The sequence below is a fragment of the Helicoverpa armigera genome, chromosome 4 (genome assembly GCF_030705265.1).
Source record: "Helicoverpa armigera isolate CAAS_96S chromosome 4, ASM3070526v1, whole genome shotgun sequence".
Taxonomy (NCBI): Eukaryota; Metazoa; Arthropoda; class Insecta; order Lepidoptera; family Noctuidae; genus Helicoverpa; species Helicoverpa armigera.
This window is the reverse complement of record NC_087123.1, coordinates 8,595,196-8,610,169: the sequence shown is the minus strand read 5'-3', so window position 1 is coordinate 8,610,169 and position 14,974 is coordinate 8,595,196. Positions and strand designations below refer to the sequence as shown.

At 35.1% G+C, this 14,974-nt stretch overlaps 1 protein-coding gene and 1 long non-coding RNA gene across 2 annotated transcripts; both read left to right on the top strand.

Annotated features, from left to right (window-relative positions):
• The first annotated feature begins 9,138 nt into the window (after positions 1-9,138).
• Positions 9,139-9,713, top strand: LOC135116689 (uncharacterized). The gene is made up of 2 exons (XR_010276371.1): positions 9,139-9,403; positions 9,487-9,713. It is a non-coding gene; the product is annotated as an uncharacterized LOC135116689 (long non-coding RNA).
• A 575-nt stretch (positions 9,714-10,288) lies between these two features.
• On the top strand, positions 10,289-12,777 carry LOC135116777 (uncharacterized). The gene is made up of 2 exons (XM_064034340.1): positions 10,289-11,528; positions 11,702-12,777. The coding sequence occupies exons 1-2, from the start codon at positions 10,289-10,291 to the stop codon at positions 12,775-12,777; spliced, it is 2,316 nt and encodes a 771-aa protein (XP_063890410.1).
• Positions 12,778-14,974: the final 2,197 nt, after the last annotated feature.

Sequence of the window (14,974 nt, the reverse complement as noted above, 5' to 3'; positions counted from 1 at the left end):
TTCCCCATAAACGTAATGCAATCAATCAAGTCAGATCATAATTTTGAGGTGCCAACAAGGGTATAAATCTCACGATAATGATCACTGTCACTTTATCATTAAAACCGTGCATTTAACAGATTTCGGCATATAAAAAAAATTTAGATTAGCATTCTTCGTAATTGTTTAAGTTAATAATAAAATTAAATGTTTTATTGGCATTTAATAAGGTACAATTATTTTGGAAGCCCCAACTCCTGAGCTAGGTGAGACCCGTGTTACAGGAGCCAGGAAGTTAGAACACGTAAATATAAAAAATAAATAATTGATTAAAAATAGACGGTTTAATTTTTTTTTAATTATGATTTACAAATGAGAATAAAAGAGCGGCATTTTTTAAAGTTTAGATGCCTTATAAAATCAGTAACACTATATATACTTACGACCTTAAACTACTTTATACAAAACTAAAAATGAAATACTATATACAAAACATATATAAACATAAAACATATTTAAAAGAAAAAGAATATTATATCAGAACCTGCTTTTGTGAGTTAATTGGACGTCTACATGTTCATGATTATCCTACAAGACCAAAAGCTTATTTTCCCACCACTAGCATCCAATTTCTCTGTAACTTTATGTAATCGAACATACACTGAGCAGGCCTATCGTCGCCAATATCTCACAGGTCTGATACCCGGCATGTTACGGGGCTTATAGCTTCTTACAACTAGACCAATCAGGTGATTAATATGCAAACTTAATTATAAGTTAAGCATTATTAAAGTATCGTATGTTATCGAAGTACAGATAATCGATCAGAAAGGTTAGTTATTAAGGTGTTACTTACTATATTTCTTTCGTGTGAAAATTATCTTTAGTATATCGAATTTTGAATATTGGCAATGTTGAAGTTAAGCTTAGAGAATGGTAAGTACACATAAAATAATATTGCTAATCTAATGTTACATACTATGATATTCAAAGTATACGAAGAAACTACAGCTCACATCACACATCACACAGCTTTGCCCGTATTTAACCATTTGATGCCCCTCGCATGAGTAATAATTTTATTTTCATAGATACATTTTGACTATTCTAGTCACCGGTAGACAACTTCATGTTATTTAACATGAACTATATGATCATTATCAGAATTATCTCTAAGAAGATATCAAGCACTATAGCTTGTTATGCATTATGCGGATTTGCGTGAGCCCCGTAATACTCGGAAACAGACCAAATCCATACTAGGCGTTAATTAAATCCAAAAATGGGAATGTTAACTATTTTCCTTACATTGTTCCGGATAGGATAACCTTACTTAAGAATTACAGGTAAGGATGAACAAGCCTCCTTAATAAGCATACAAAAAAAAAGTAGTTTATTTCATGCATTGTGCCCATAATGGATTGAGTAAAAATAACGATTTAATAAAATAATTAAAATGAAGTGATACTATAAGCAATATTACATACTATTTTGTAAGTATGTCTCTCTCTACCAGACCCATGGCATTATAAAAGCCCGGATTTTTGGGAACCGAACGTGGAGCCGAAGCCAATACGTTGAAGCCCTTTTGAGACAACCATAATGAAATGGTGACACACAACCGATGATTACTCCTGTATTTACTATAGAAATGTACCCAAGGATGATCCCCGGTTCTGTAACACACTATAATTTATTAATCCATGAAAGATTTGGAACTAAAACTGCATGAAATTTTATGATTGAATATAACTGTTTATTGCGTCCAAATTCGAAAGGATACAGAGGTAATTTGATAAAATTTCACCTACGTTAGGTAACGAAGATTTCAATACAGCAATATGCATTCAATCAATTGGTTATGTCAGATAAAAGGTGTATATGAATTGCTCTTTGCGTTACTGCATTGAACATACTTTGGTCTGAATAAGACGTAAATTGCATACTTAGGTATTTCAATGATTTAGTTAAATTAGTTTCCGTGTTGATGGATGTAATATGTCACCAGGTTATTCAGTTTATTTGAATCTGTAGAAATGAGTTGAATAAGTATCTGGGTGAGCGCATAATAAATGAATAAAATTGTGGGTTTTATTGCAATTTATTTTTTATTATTTTTATTTATTTGTTTACCTCAGGCAACTAGGGCCCATAGCAATGATTATGATAGGGAAAAAAATATAACCACTACGAAACTCTCGTTTTATTCGAATATTTTTTTTATTAATAATAATTATTTTACGAATAACCTGAAAAAAATACATTGATACAATATAATACCCCAACAATATGAAGTAATAATAAATAATATAATACTTAGTATATGAATAAGCAAAACAAAAATTGACAATAAAATATTGCTCTCGCTGTGGCGGCGTATTGGGCTGACATAGTGTAGTCTGAATATATGACATGTCATCGACTCGAAAGAAGAAGAAGAATACAAGATCGTTAATAGTATAAACATACCCAGCTGCATCTATTTATAAATATATTATTTATTTATTAACTTATAAATAATAGTGCAAAACGTCAATTATTCGGAAGTAAAGATAATCATCATCAGTATAATCTAACGACTTCACATATTTTTATTTCCTGTTGCCATTTTGCTTGTCTACAAGTATGTTAATTGCATTGCCATTTTAAATACAATAAAATCGATTTTTTCGTATCGATAAAATCGTTGAGCAATGTTAATTGCATTTGCTGCAACATAACTTTGGTTTTCGATTATCGCTTGTAAGTTATGTAAAAAATTGGTTGCCTGTAAAGTCGGTATACGGGCGAAAGTTTTACGTGACAACAACACTTTTTGTGTCCGTCTCTCTCGCTCTTAGGCGGGCTAACTATGCCCGAGTGGAAGGGACGCGTGCCTCTCACTCGCTCTCATTGTGAGCGCATAGCGTGAGCGGAGCGTAACGCAGTTTCTTGAAGTGTCACCCGGCAAACCAATTTATAAGACGTTGTCACGTCAAAAATATCATTTGGTATTATTTGGTATTTGGATGCCTGATAATTTGGTTTGTAATAAAACATCTTTTGTTACAAAACTTCTTTCTCTTATTAATAATTTATTTATTCGTTCTAATAATCATAATCAGGTTATCATTTTTTTTATTCATCTATTTAAAATCTATACATTTCTTTGAAAATATGTCAAAGTAATACCTTTAGGGTAAAAATGTATTGGTACAAAGTAGCTTATCAAAGAGATAGGTTTCCTTTCTACTATAAATGACGAATGAAGGAAAGCAATTGTATCTATAAATAATTTATTTCTCAAAATATTAACCTGTCTAAAGGTAAGGTTTATTGCAAATTACTTTCCCTTAACCAATAAGTAAATCTTACGTCACAGATCATACATCAATGTTATGTTTGTTTGAAAGAAATTTTAATTTCCTTCATCGTTTTCGCAATTTCAGGAACTGTCTATTTTATTCAGTTAGATCATTACTAGGACTTGACACGATTGTTCAACCTGGTACTATCTTCATTGAATGTAAAAGAGCCTGATTTCAGGTATTTTTCAGAACAAACCTAAATACACTAAATACACATAGGAAATAGGTGTAGTGAAGCTGTAATTTGTCATAGCCCAACAAGCATTCTCAGTTAAGGACATCAGTCAGAACAAAAACTTGACTTATTAGTTTTCTGCTTTTTAGTAAAAATCTGAACTTATGTATGTATTATTGCAATTACTACGACAAACCTTCATAATATATCTATATATATAAAAGAAAGTCGTGTTAGTTACTACACTTATAAATCAAGAACGGCTGAACCGGTTTAGCTGAAAATTGGCAGGGAGGTAGTTTAGAGCCAGTACATAGGATAGTTTTTGTCACCATCCGGCTACGGGAAGCAGTTATCTCGGGTGAAACCGCGGGCGGAAAGCTAGTTGACAATAAAAATTAAACACTTAATTTCTCAGCATGTTTGGATTTATTTAATTTAAGTTCATAAATATTAATAAATCAAGTGATTTATAGACTCTTAGATAAACGGTGAGTATTAAGAGTAAGGCTAACAGCACATCTTTCAATGTCGCATACGCAGCTGACTTTACTTATATGGTTAATTGATTAATATCACATCATAATTGAAAAGGTATTACAACAATGTCTTAACATGTGTAAATGTACGTAATGATACAACAAACGGACCAATGATTAAACAAAAAAACCGGCCAAGTGCGAGTCGGACTCGCGCACGATGGGTTCCGTACCATTATTTATAAAACGGACTACAAATCACGTAATTTTTGTGTGGGAACCCCTCAAAATAATTCTAGTTTTCAGTTTACTTGTTGTTATATCGGCAACAGAAATACATAATCTGTGAAAATTTAAACTCTCTAACTATCACGGTTCATGAGATACGGCATGGTGACAGACGGACGGACGGACAGATGAGCGAAAACAAGAGGGTCCCGTTTTACCCTTTGGGTACGGAACCCTAAAAACCAAACCAATACCTAATTGAAATTGGAAAAACAGTAAATAGGTGCACCTAATGAATCGCTCATCTTTACGTTCAGTGACAGCTGTTGTCATAATGTAACTGTCAGTTGTACAAAAACGGACGATTTGACGTAAGTGTGCAAGGTTTCATAAGATTCTTGTAAGTGAATTATCGTCAAATCAAATTCGGTTAGTTTGGCGCGATTTTGTGTGATAATACCAATGTGTGTTCACCTTAAGACTGTTAAAACGGGTAACACACAGATTTAAAGTAACCAAAATGATCTCCCTTAATTTCTATGATTTCCTAGCTGTAACTGCATATTTATAGAATGATCTTATTTAATCTCTTGATATTAATTCTTATATACCTTTGTAGTAGGTAACAATACGTAAATAGTACTATCAGTATGTACATAACCGATATCTCAAATTAGTTTTATTGTCCATAATATTATATTTTTATCGAATCTTCTCACGTCAACCTTCATAATGCGTTCCCAATTCCTAAATAGTACTTTCAGTACATAACCAATAACTGAAAGTAGTTTTATGCAACGTGGAAGTAATTGAATAGTCCAGCTTGACTTGAAACCTTATGGGGCGCTGCAACGGATGATATGTTTGTTGCTAACAAAAACGAGTGAAACAGCCAATCAGCATTTTCATACATACCACCTGACACTCAAGTGCAGACGTGTCCATACTAATCATGAGTTATAATTTTCCCCCAATCTCTGAGTTATAACTAATCTGTTAAAACATTCGTGTAGGAAATATTGTCGGCAAAAATAAAGTTTTGTCCAAATTGGAACAGTAGACTAACATCCTTGGCAGTCGGTAGTCAGAAGCCAGTGTGTCTGACACCAGTCTAACCAAGGGGTATCGGGTTGCCCGAGTAACTGGGTTGAGGAGGTCAGATAGGCAGTCGCTTCTTGTAAAGTACTGGTACTCAGCTGAATCCGGATAGACTGGAAGCCGACCCCAACATGATTGCGAAAAGGCTCGGAGGATGATGATGACATGCATATAGCAACACCTACATACACAGGTCAATGTTTACCTACTACTGTTTTATTTGGCCGAAGATTGAACATGTGTTATCGACATAGCTTGTCTACACACAAAAACTTATTAATTATTATTTTTGTTACATACATATTATGTGCTTTGTATGCTAATATTGGCAGTTTAGTTTTTATACTAAATTGAATGAGGTTTTCTAAGAATAATATGCATAGTTATTATTATGCCAGACATATGAAGTATGTTATGTACGATGTTCAAAGACTGTATATGATGTGTATGAATACTTTTGTATATTTTAACACTTATGTAATTAAAACGAAGGCTGTACAACGGCCGTGGATAAATTAACATATCTTTTAGTTTTAGAATATCATATTAGGTTGAACATATTAAAAAAGGTTGCTTGAGATGAGTCATCAGCCGTCGGGTTTCCTATTTAAATAAGTATTTCTAGAAACGTTTAATTTTAATAAAAATAGTCAATGTTGAAAGTTAGAAAGTAACTAAATGAAGCTTGCATAATGTACCTGTGGCGCACCCTGTATATTCCCTTTACCAAGCAGTTGCACCAGTTGCAAATATTTATTATAATGACGGACACTATTCTTAGATAATTGGATCAGCTACAAGTAAGAGAGATGTATAGGGAAGTTCAGGACCGATCAATCTGTAGTAAGAAGCTCATGCATCAGCCACTCGTTCCTAGATAACATTATCAATAATTATAAACGATTTACATAACATCGTCTAGGGCACTAGTTTTCCGGTAAGGCTGCGGTTACACGTAATCATTATTTAATCTATGTTAAGTACGATTTATAGTTTCCCCGTGTAAACTGTTATTAAGCCGCTTGTAAGCACTCACGCACATGTTGGTGCACGAATTAGTTTATTTTTTTCATGTCTTTAATTGGTCGATGATATAATAATTGCTAGCTAATTAAAAGATGCTTTCTAATGTTTGGTGCCTATGATTAAATGAGATGGTTGGGTCAAAGAGTATAATTTTAATTCAATGAGTCGGGGTGATGGAGAGATTATTGCGATCCGATGTCAGTCTTGTAGAAAATAATACGTAAGTAATATTTCAAAAGGTCTGTGATCTGGGAATGAACATCTTTGGTAGTCGTTACGAGTAATCAGAAGTCTGACACCCAGTCTTACCAAGGGGTATTGGGTTGACCGGGTAACTGGGACGAGGAAGTCAGTTAGGCAAGTCGCTTCTTGTAAAACACTGGTACTCTGCTGGATCAAGTTAGGCTGGAAGCCAACCCCAACCAACATAGTCGGGAAAAGGCTCGGGAGATGATGATGATTGCAAAACAAAGGTAAGAACACAATGAGTAGGCGTAACCTCGAATTGAAATTGATAATTGAAATAATTTGACGTCATTCTGATATTGTTGAAGCAGATTCCATTTCGTGGTGCAGTCACCTTTTGAATTATAAATGTAAATAGCGTATTGAAAATGGGATTAGGCTAAATAGATAGATTATCTTTGTCGTAATGCCTGAACTAATTTAAAGTAGTTTTTTGTACAGTCTTTATTTGAGCTTAAATTACTAGATAAGTAAATTAATATCTATTACTAGTCTTTTTTTCGTATTTAATTATAGATGCATGTATGACCTCTGAATCAAAAAGAGCAGGCATTATTATGTCTGTAATAAACTCTTGAATTACAGTGACTTTAATACTGATTAATATGTATTAGTTAAATGGAGTGTGTACGTACTAATTTCGCGTAAATAACGTCATACCTGATACCTAAATATAACATTCCTACGTAAGCAGCGAATGGTCTTGAAATGTTGTCGTTTTTTACTTTTTATGGAGTACGTTAATATTTATGCTACAAAGTACATAAAGATCGGGTGCATACTTTATCTTCTTATTTTTATAAAAATGAACCGATTTCCGTAAACAAGGATCCAGTTTTATGAAAAAAATAAAACATAAATTATTCAGTTCGAACGTTACCCACCTACCTATTATGTGCATATGTACGGCATTGAATACAAGACTTTAAGCTATTCGGTATTATTGTAAGAAAAAATCATATACCGGTGTATAGTACTTCGTATGGGCTGCTCCTTGGAAAGTGTCAGACTCTTACTGATTAAAACCCATCATGTTCCTTCTGAAACCCTTATGTTCCAGGGCAGTGGCAAGTCTTTCGAACAATCCCGCAGCTCTCAAGTCAAGTATCAGCAGAAATTCATGAAAAAAATTTACATTTCTGTGATTATAGCCTGACAGGTTTGACTTAAGGACTTGTTTGAGGTTTAAGCAGTATTCAAAAAGTGACTAACTACTTTTGTGAAGTACACTGCCGTGAGAGACAGTATACTGAAATGCCACTCACCTCAGTGCGTAAATAAAATAGAATCGGGAACATCTCCTAGTAAGGAGTGCGTTATTGCCTCACTACTTCACACTACGTGACAGGTTACAGGTCAACTATAGGGCAAAAGCAGTGAAAGGTACCATCATTAATTCCGTGTTCAAATAGATTCACATTGCGACAGTTGAGCATCGAACGGACCACACAGATCAAGTAGTCCGTTATGAAATAGTGTTTTTATTATACCTGAAATCGTGTAGTTTGTAATAGTAATAAGTTGGCCTATAACCGTTTAATATTTTATTTTCAATTAACACTTGGTCCTCAGTTTATAGTTAGATAGAGATTATAAGTAACTTTTAATTTTATACTTGAATACTTGATAACACATTCTAACATAGTAAAAGTTTACCTGCAAAGGACTGTATATATGTCACCGTAAGATTACAAACATCGTTAGATTACAATCTATCTCGAGAGATTGTAAACTGTCGAATTATTGTGAACCGTAACATCTGATTGCAATTTAACGCATTATTTTTCGCTATATTATAATCTATCGACGAGAAATTGTCAAATTGTCAACTGTCCGAAAGCTCTCCCTGATTGGTCAGTCTTTTTGTAAGATCGACCAATCACGACCAGCCGTTCTGTTGCCATGGAGTTCCCGTAGAGTTAGGAATGAATTTGTGTTTGAAGACAAACTACCTAATTATTTTGTTTCTTATAATTTTCCAATTTCATTTAAATAAAACTACTTTTACGGATTTTATCGCGGTCGGTTTTAAACGTCGGGATTAAATAATATAATATAACCGCGATAAAATCCGTAAAAGTAGTTTTATTTAAATGTCTAATATTCGCGTAAGTGTCAGAAATCAATATGTTTCCAATTTCAATTTGTGTTTGAAGAATAAATATTTCGTTACAATTTGTTCTCTCCATATGTCAGGAATATTAATTACATACTCGTACTAAATAATAAATACTTGAAGAATTTTTGAAGAGCATTTATTTTATTTAACTGACACCTCTATTTCATTCCTAACTCTACGGGAACTCCATGGGAACAGAACGGCTGGTCGTGATTGGTCGATCTTACAAAAAGACTGACCAATCAGGGAGAGCTTTCGGACAGTTGACAATTTGACAATTTCTCGTCGATAGATTATAATATAGCGAAAAATAATGCGTTAAATTGCAATCAGATGTTACGGTTGTTATGGTCATTAATTGGAATGTGACCTTTATTTTCGTCAGGCTTGACAAGCGCCGCGGTGGCTAAACGGTTAACGCATGGACATCGATAACGAGGAGGCTTGAGTTCGATCCTAACATCGCGCAATACTTTTGGTAGCTTATTTTGCCTTTTTGGGTGTCCAATCCGTTGTAATGCATTCTATCGCGTGAGGGTGGCACATAAGTCCAAACTCCACTTGCGACATTTATCTCAAAGAGGACGGACCTATGTTGATGTGGTCATTGTGAGCTACTATCTACCGGCATAGTATAAATAAGATTATGTTAAAGTGATTCACACATTAAGATAATAGTGATTGTGCTTGTGTAATCCGAACAGGGGTAAGTGCTAGTTTTAAGGGGTTAGGACATCTATAGATTACTTCATATTCAGGTCCTGACCATTTCAATTGTCATTGTTTTAGCCTGACGCAACGCCCTTTGAGTTTGGATCTTAATGAGACCTAAGAACGAAATCTTAGATATACCTATCATAAGGATTATCCCCTGAATACGGAGCTACCGGGCATAGGTGTTGGCAGAGTTCACCATAATTAACTCTCCTGGCGTCCAAATTAGATTAAGTTAGTTTAAGCTTAGGTATTCTGTGAGTGGCTAGTTTTAAGGTTCTGTTAATATACGGTGGTAATCACTGATCTCGTTTCATTGTGCATGAAAAACCCGTAACAAATAGCGCCCAACGTAAAAAAAAATCGGGTGTAATACACCGACATTCTTATACCGTCATTGCATTTTGTCAAAATTATTCTGGTTATGAAATGAAATACGGGTTAAAGTTAAATATAAGTTGACTTTTTTTTTGTGAGTGTACCCACGTAAGTTTTTTCTTAACTGGTAATGGTATGTTATATTATGTTCTTTGTTTAGTTACAATATTACTTTTGTGCACTTTTTACCATAAGTATGTACAGTTATCACTTTTTACTTGTTACCGATTGTCGAGTTGAGGTTATATACATAGTTATTAGATTATAAAGTAAGTTAGAATATTAAGATATATAGTTATTAGTAGAGGTTTTGTTTTTATCTTGACGGTACCGAAGCAGCTTAACTATTTTAATTGAAGATTAGTTTAGAAAGGTACCGGCGATTTCTTCGTTCAAATATTGTTGTAAAGTAGGAAAATAGATAAGTATCGTTAATATTATTGTAATTACGGTGGATATTAGCTCACATTTACCGTTCGTATTTGTTTAAGTATTCGTTATGGATCCTTATTATTTGTTAAAAGAGGAATTAGAGTTTGAACTTCAATCGAGAGGAGTCTCCATAAAGGGCAATGTTGATTTATTGAAGAAACTTTTGAAGGAACTGCTCATTACCGAGCAGTCGGGGTTAGTAAATTATGAAATCAAGGCTCCTCGACAAGTCCTAGCATCACCGGAGGCGGAATTAAAACACTGCAAGTCCAAATTAACAACGTTAGCCACGTATATTGATGAAATAACAGAGAAACCGGATAGACACTTATTTAAACGATTAGTATCGCGGTTGTATCACGTTAAAAATAGGTTAGAACTTATTTCGAGTGGGAACGCGGCCGAGGATAATATTAAGGTCGAACTTTCCACGCGTTGTCAAATGTTATTGGACAAGCTTGAGTCAAAGGATGACGCTGAAGTTCAGAAGGATGAAATTACTCCAGAGATTAAACAATTGTTACACGAAACCTTGGGTGAGGTTGGGGATAATATTGTAAAAAAACTACAAATTGATACCGAGGAGAATTCTGACAAAATGAGACCAAAGTTATTTAAAACTTCAACCTTGGACATAGATACACCCAAACGGAAACTGGTACCTATTAGTCAGTGGGGTGTTTACTTCTCAGCGGACAATAAAGTCAGTGTTAATGCATTTATTGAGCGTGTTAATGAAATTAAAGAGGCTAGGAATGCGACTGATGAGGACTTGTGGCGTTATGCGATAGATTTTTTTAAGGGTGACGCCTTGATATGGTTTAGAGCTAATAAAGTTCAGGCTACAAATTGGAAGGAATTAGTGGTCTTATTAAAAAGAACTTTTCAATCACCGTTTTATCAGGATGACTTGTTAGCGGAAATAAAGGCAAGGACGCAAGGTAAAGACGAATCTATAGCTATTTATATGTCAACCCTTCAAAACATGTTTAATCGCTTGCCATTGCCGATTACGGAACAGGAAAAGATATCTATAATCTTACGAAACATACAGCCATATTATCAAAGAGCGATCTGCAGGGATGTGTTCTTTTCGGTCGCTGAAATAGTAGAGGTTTTAAGGATAGTCGAAAGAACCAAAATCAATTGTGATAGGTTTGAAGAACCTAAGTCTCACACAATCAACTTAGAACCAGACTTAGCTTATAAAAATAATTCACTGCCGGGAACCAGCAAAAATGTTAACGAAGTTTCGGCAAAAATTGAAATAGATAACGTCACAACCAGCGCTCAAAGGCTCATAACAGGTAGGTGTTGGAATTGTCGGGAGGTAGGGCACTTATTTAGGTCATGTAGTGTTCCTAAGCAGCGTTTGTTTTGTTACAAATGTGGTCGTTTTGGAGTGACTTCTAAAGATTGCGTATGTAAGGGAAACGCCACAGGGGAAAGTATGAATCCTGCCAAATAAACTTTCCCCTAGATAAACATAGTAAGGAGTGGCAGGACTGGCTTAGGACGGTAAAGAAGTTTATGTCTCGCGGGGAATTGAACCCAGTAGTTTTAGAAAGAGATAATGATAATAGGGACTATGTACTTATCGACATTTTGGGCATTACACATATAGCGCTTTTGGACTCAGGGGCTAATCGAACTGTTATTAACAGAGATTTAGCTCAAACTTTAAGAGGTCTAGGCTTAAAAACATATCGCTCTAACGACGTACAGGTAGCTACCGCCGATGGTAATCGTCATAATATTACTGAAATTATAGATGTTCCGGTCAAATTCAATGGGCGCTTTAATGTAGTAAAGATGATGGTTATGCCGAACTTGTCACAGAAAGTTTTATTAGGAAAAGATTTCTTTGCTAGGTTTGGTATCTTCATTGATTTTAAAGGAGAAAAGTCGGATTGCCGTCAGATGATCAACGCTTTATCCTTACAAGAACCATGTGTGGTTTCAAGGGAAGATTTAAGTATAGAGCAGCAAGAACTCTTGAATAGGTTGATTGAGATAATGAAACAGACAATTGGCTCAGGATTAGGACGGACAAATATTATTAAACATGAAATTGACACTGGTGGTTGTAAGCCAATACATCAAAAGCAGTACAATTTCTCGCCGGTAATTAAACGTGAAATTGAACGTGAATTGGATGATATGTTAGAAAAAGATGTTGTAGAACCGTCACACAGTCCTTGGTGTTCACCAGTTCTGATAGTTAAAAAACCAAATGGGGAGAATAGGTTGTGCTTGGATAGTAGACAGGTCAACAAGGTGACAAAGAGAGATACATATCCTCTGCCTAGAGTATCGAACATATTAGATCATCTCAAAAACGCCAAATTCTTAAGCACAATTGATTTAAAATCAGCATTTTGGCAAATATCTTTATGTGAATCAAGTAAAGAAAAGACTGCTTTTGCTGTACCAGGCCGGGGCTTGTTTCACTTCAAAGTTATGCCCTTCGGTCTAGTGAATGCTTCTCAGACTCAACAGAGACTGATGGACATTTTGTTTCATGCATTGGAGGAAAGTTTGGGCATATTTGGATGACATTGTCATTTGTTCGGTTAATTTCATAGAGCATATGGAAGTATTGGAGAAAGTCATGCATATTTTAAAAGATGCTAACTTGACTATTAATGTAGATAAATGCAAGTTTGCTAGGCCAAGCTTGAAGTTTTTAGGTTACATCGTAGACAAAGATGGACTTCGCACGGATCCTGATAAAGTTTCCGCCATACTAAATTTTCCTAGACCTAGAAATATTACGGAGCTAAAGCGATTTATTGGACTAGCAAGCTGGTATAGACGCTTCGTAAAAGATTTTTCTATGGTAGCAGCACCTTTGCATAATCTTACCAAAGGAAAGAAACATAGAAAGTTCATATGGAATGAAGAAGCAGAAAAGTCATTTACAGAGCTCAAAACACGTCTTACGACGACACCTGTAATGTCTTGTCCAGATTATTGTAAGCCATTTATAGTTCAGTGTGACGCGTCTAGTAAGGGTATCGGGGCGGTACTTTGCCAAAACGTTGATGGAAAAGAGCAAGCTATAGCGTTCTTAAGTAGGAAACTCTCGGACAGGGAAAAACGATATTCTACGTCAGAAAGAGAATTATTAAGTGTAGTTTATGCCATCGAAAAATTTAGACCTTATATAGATGGGACAAAGTTTACCGTAATAACGGATCACAGTGCATTGCAATGGTTACACAAAATGAAAGACCCTCATGGGCGGCTAGCCAGGTGGGCCATGAAACTTCAGCAGTTTGATTTTGAGGTTGTCCACAGACCGGGAAAGAGTAATACAGTGCCCGATGCACTCTCTCGTTCAATAGAATTGTGTACAGAAATCAATGCAATCAAAATAGGTGAAATAGACAAAGATGATTGGTACAAATCGAAAGTAAACAAGATTTTGAGTGGTCAGGAACGTGATTTAAGTTGGAATGTCAAAGATGGTCTTTTATTTAAGAAAGTGAGGCTTAGACAATATCCTAATTGTGAGTCTATTTGGAAAGTTTTTGTACCAACGGGATTGCGTAACAAAGTAATAAAAGAATGTCATGATGAGGCTAAAGCGGGTCATTTAGGCATCCGGAAAACGACTTTCAGAGTTAAGCAATTCTATTACTGGCCGAATATGATTCAGGATGTTAAGCAGTACATTAAGTCCTGTGATGTATGTGCAAAATTTAAAGTTGCACAACAGTTACCCAGGGCCACATGGGTCAACATAGGGTGGTCACAGGACCTTGGCAGGTTATATCATTAGATTTAATGGGTCCCTTTCCGAAGAGTAAACTTGGTAATACTATGCTTTTGGTAATTACCTGCTGGTTCAGTAAGTTTACTTTAATTTTGCTCTTCGCACGGGAAGACAGAAAATTTGCGAAATCTTGGAAAGTCAGATTTTGCTTTTCGGCGCCCCAAAAGCTATTATATGTGATAATGGCAAACAGTTTGCCTCAAATATTTTTAAAGATTTAGCGGTAAAATATAATTATAGAATTTGGTTCACTCCAAATTACCACCCACAAAGTAATCCTACAGAGCGGGTGAATAGGGTCATAGGTACTATGATATCTTCGTACATTAAGTCAAAGAAGCACAATGAATGGGACGTCAACCTTAAAGAAATCGCACACGCCATAAGAACCGCTGTTCATGAAACTACTGGTTATACGCCTTCGTACCTTTTTCTAGGCAGAGAAACATCTATATCTAATTCTGATACCGGATGGAACTTCAGTTCAGATATAAATAACTTGGTAGTAAATACTAAACCGTTTATCGATAGACAAGTAGTAAGAAATAATGTGTTTAGAACTGTACAGGTTAATATGAAGAGGTCTCATATGAAGAGTAGCAATGTGTACAACAATAAGCGCAATGAGGGATCCTTTAAAGTAGGCGACGTCATCTGGAAAAGGACTAAGTACCTTTCTAATGCTAATAAGAAATTTATGGCCAAATTAGCACCAAAGTTTGAGAAGGCTATAGTGACGGAAAAGTTATCAGAAACTGTTTTTCGTTTAAATAATATTTTTGGTAAACCTATTGGAATGTGGCATATTAAGGATCTGAAGGGATTGTAAAAAAAAAATACAAATTTTTTTTTTTTTTTTTTTTAGGGTAAGGGTATATGTTATGGTCATTAATTGGAATGTGACCTTTATTTTCGTCAGGCTTGACAAGCGCCGCGGTGGCTAAACGGTTAACGCATGGACATCGATAACGAGGA

Coding starts and splice junctions, on each gene's coding strand:
- LOC135116777 (XM_064034340.1), top strand. CDS start 10,289: ATGGATCCTTATTATTTGTTAAAAGAGGAATTAGAGTTTGAACTTCAA. Junction 11,529..11,701: donor CGCTCAAAGGCTCATAACAG/GTAGGTGTTGGA, acceptor ACTTTCCCCTAG/ATAAACATAGTAAGGAGTGG.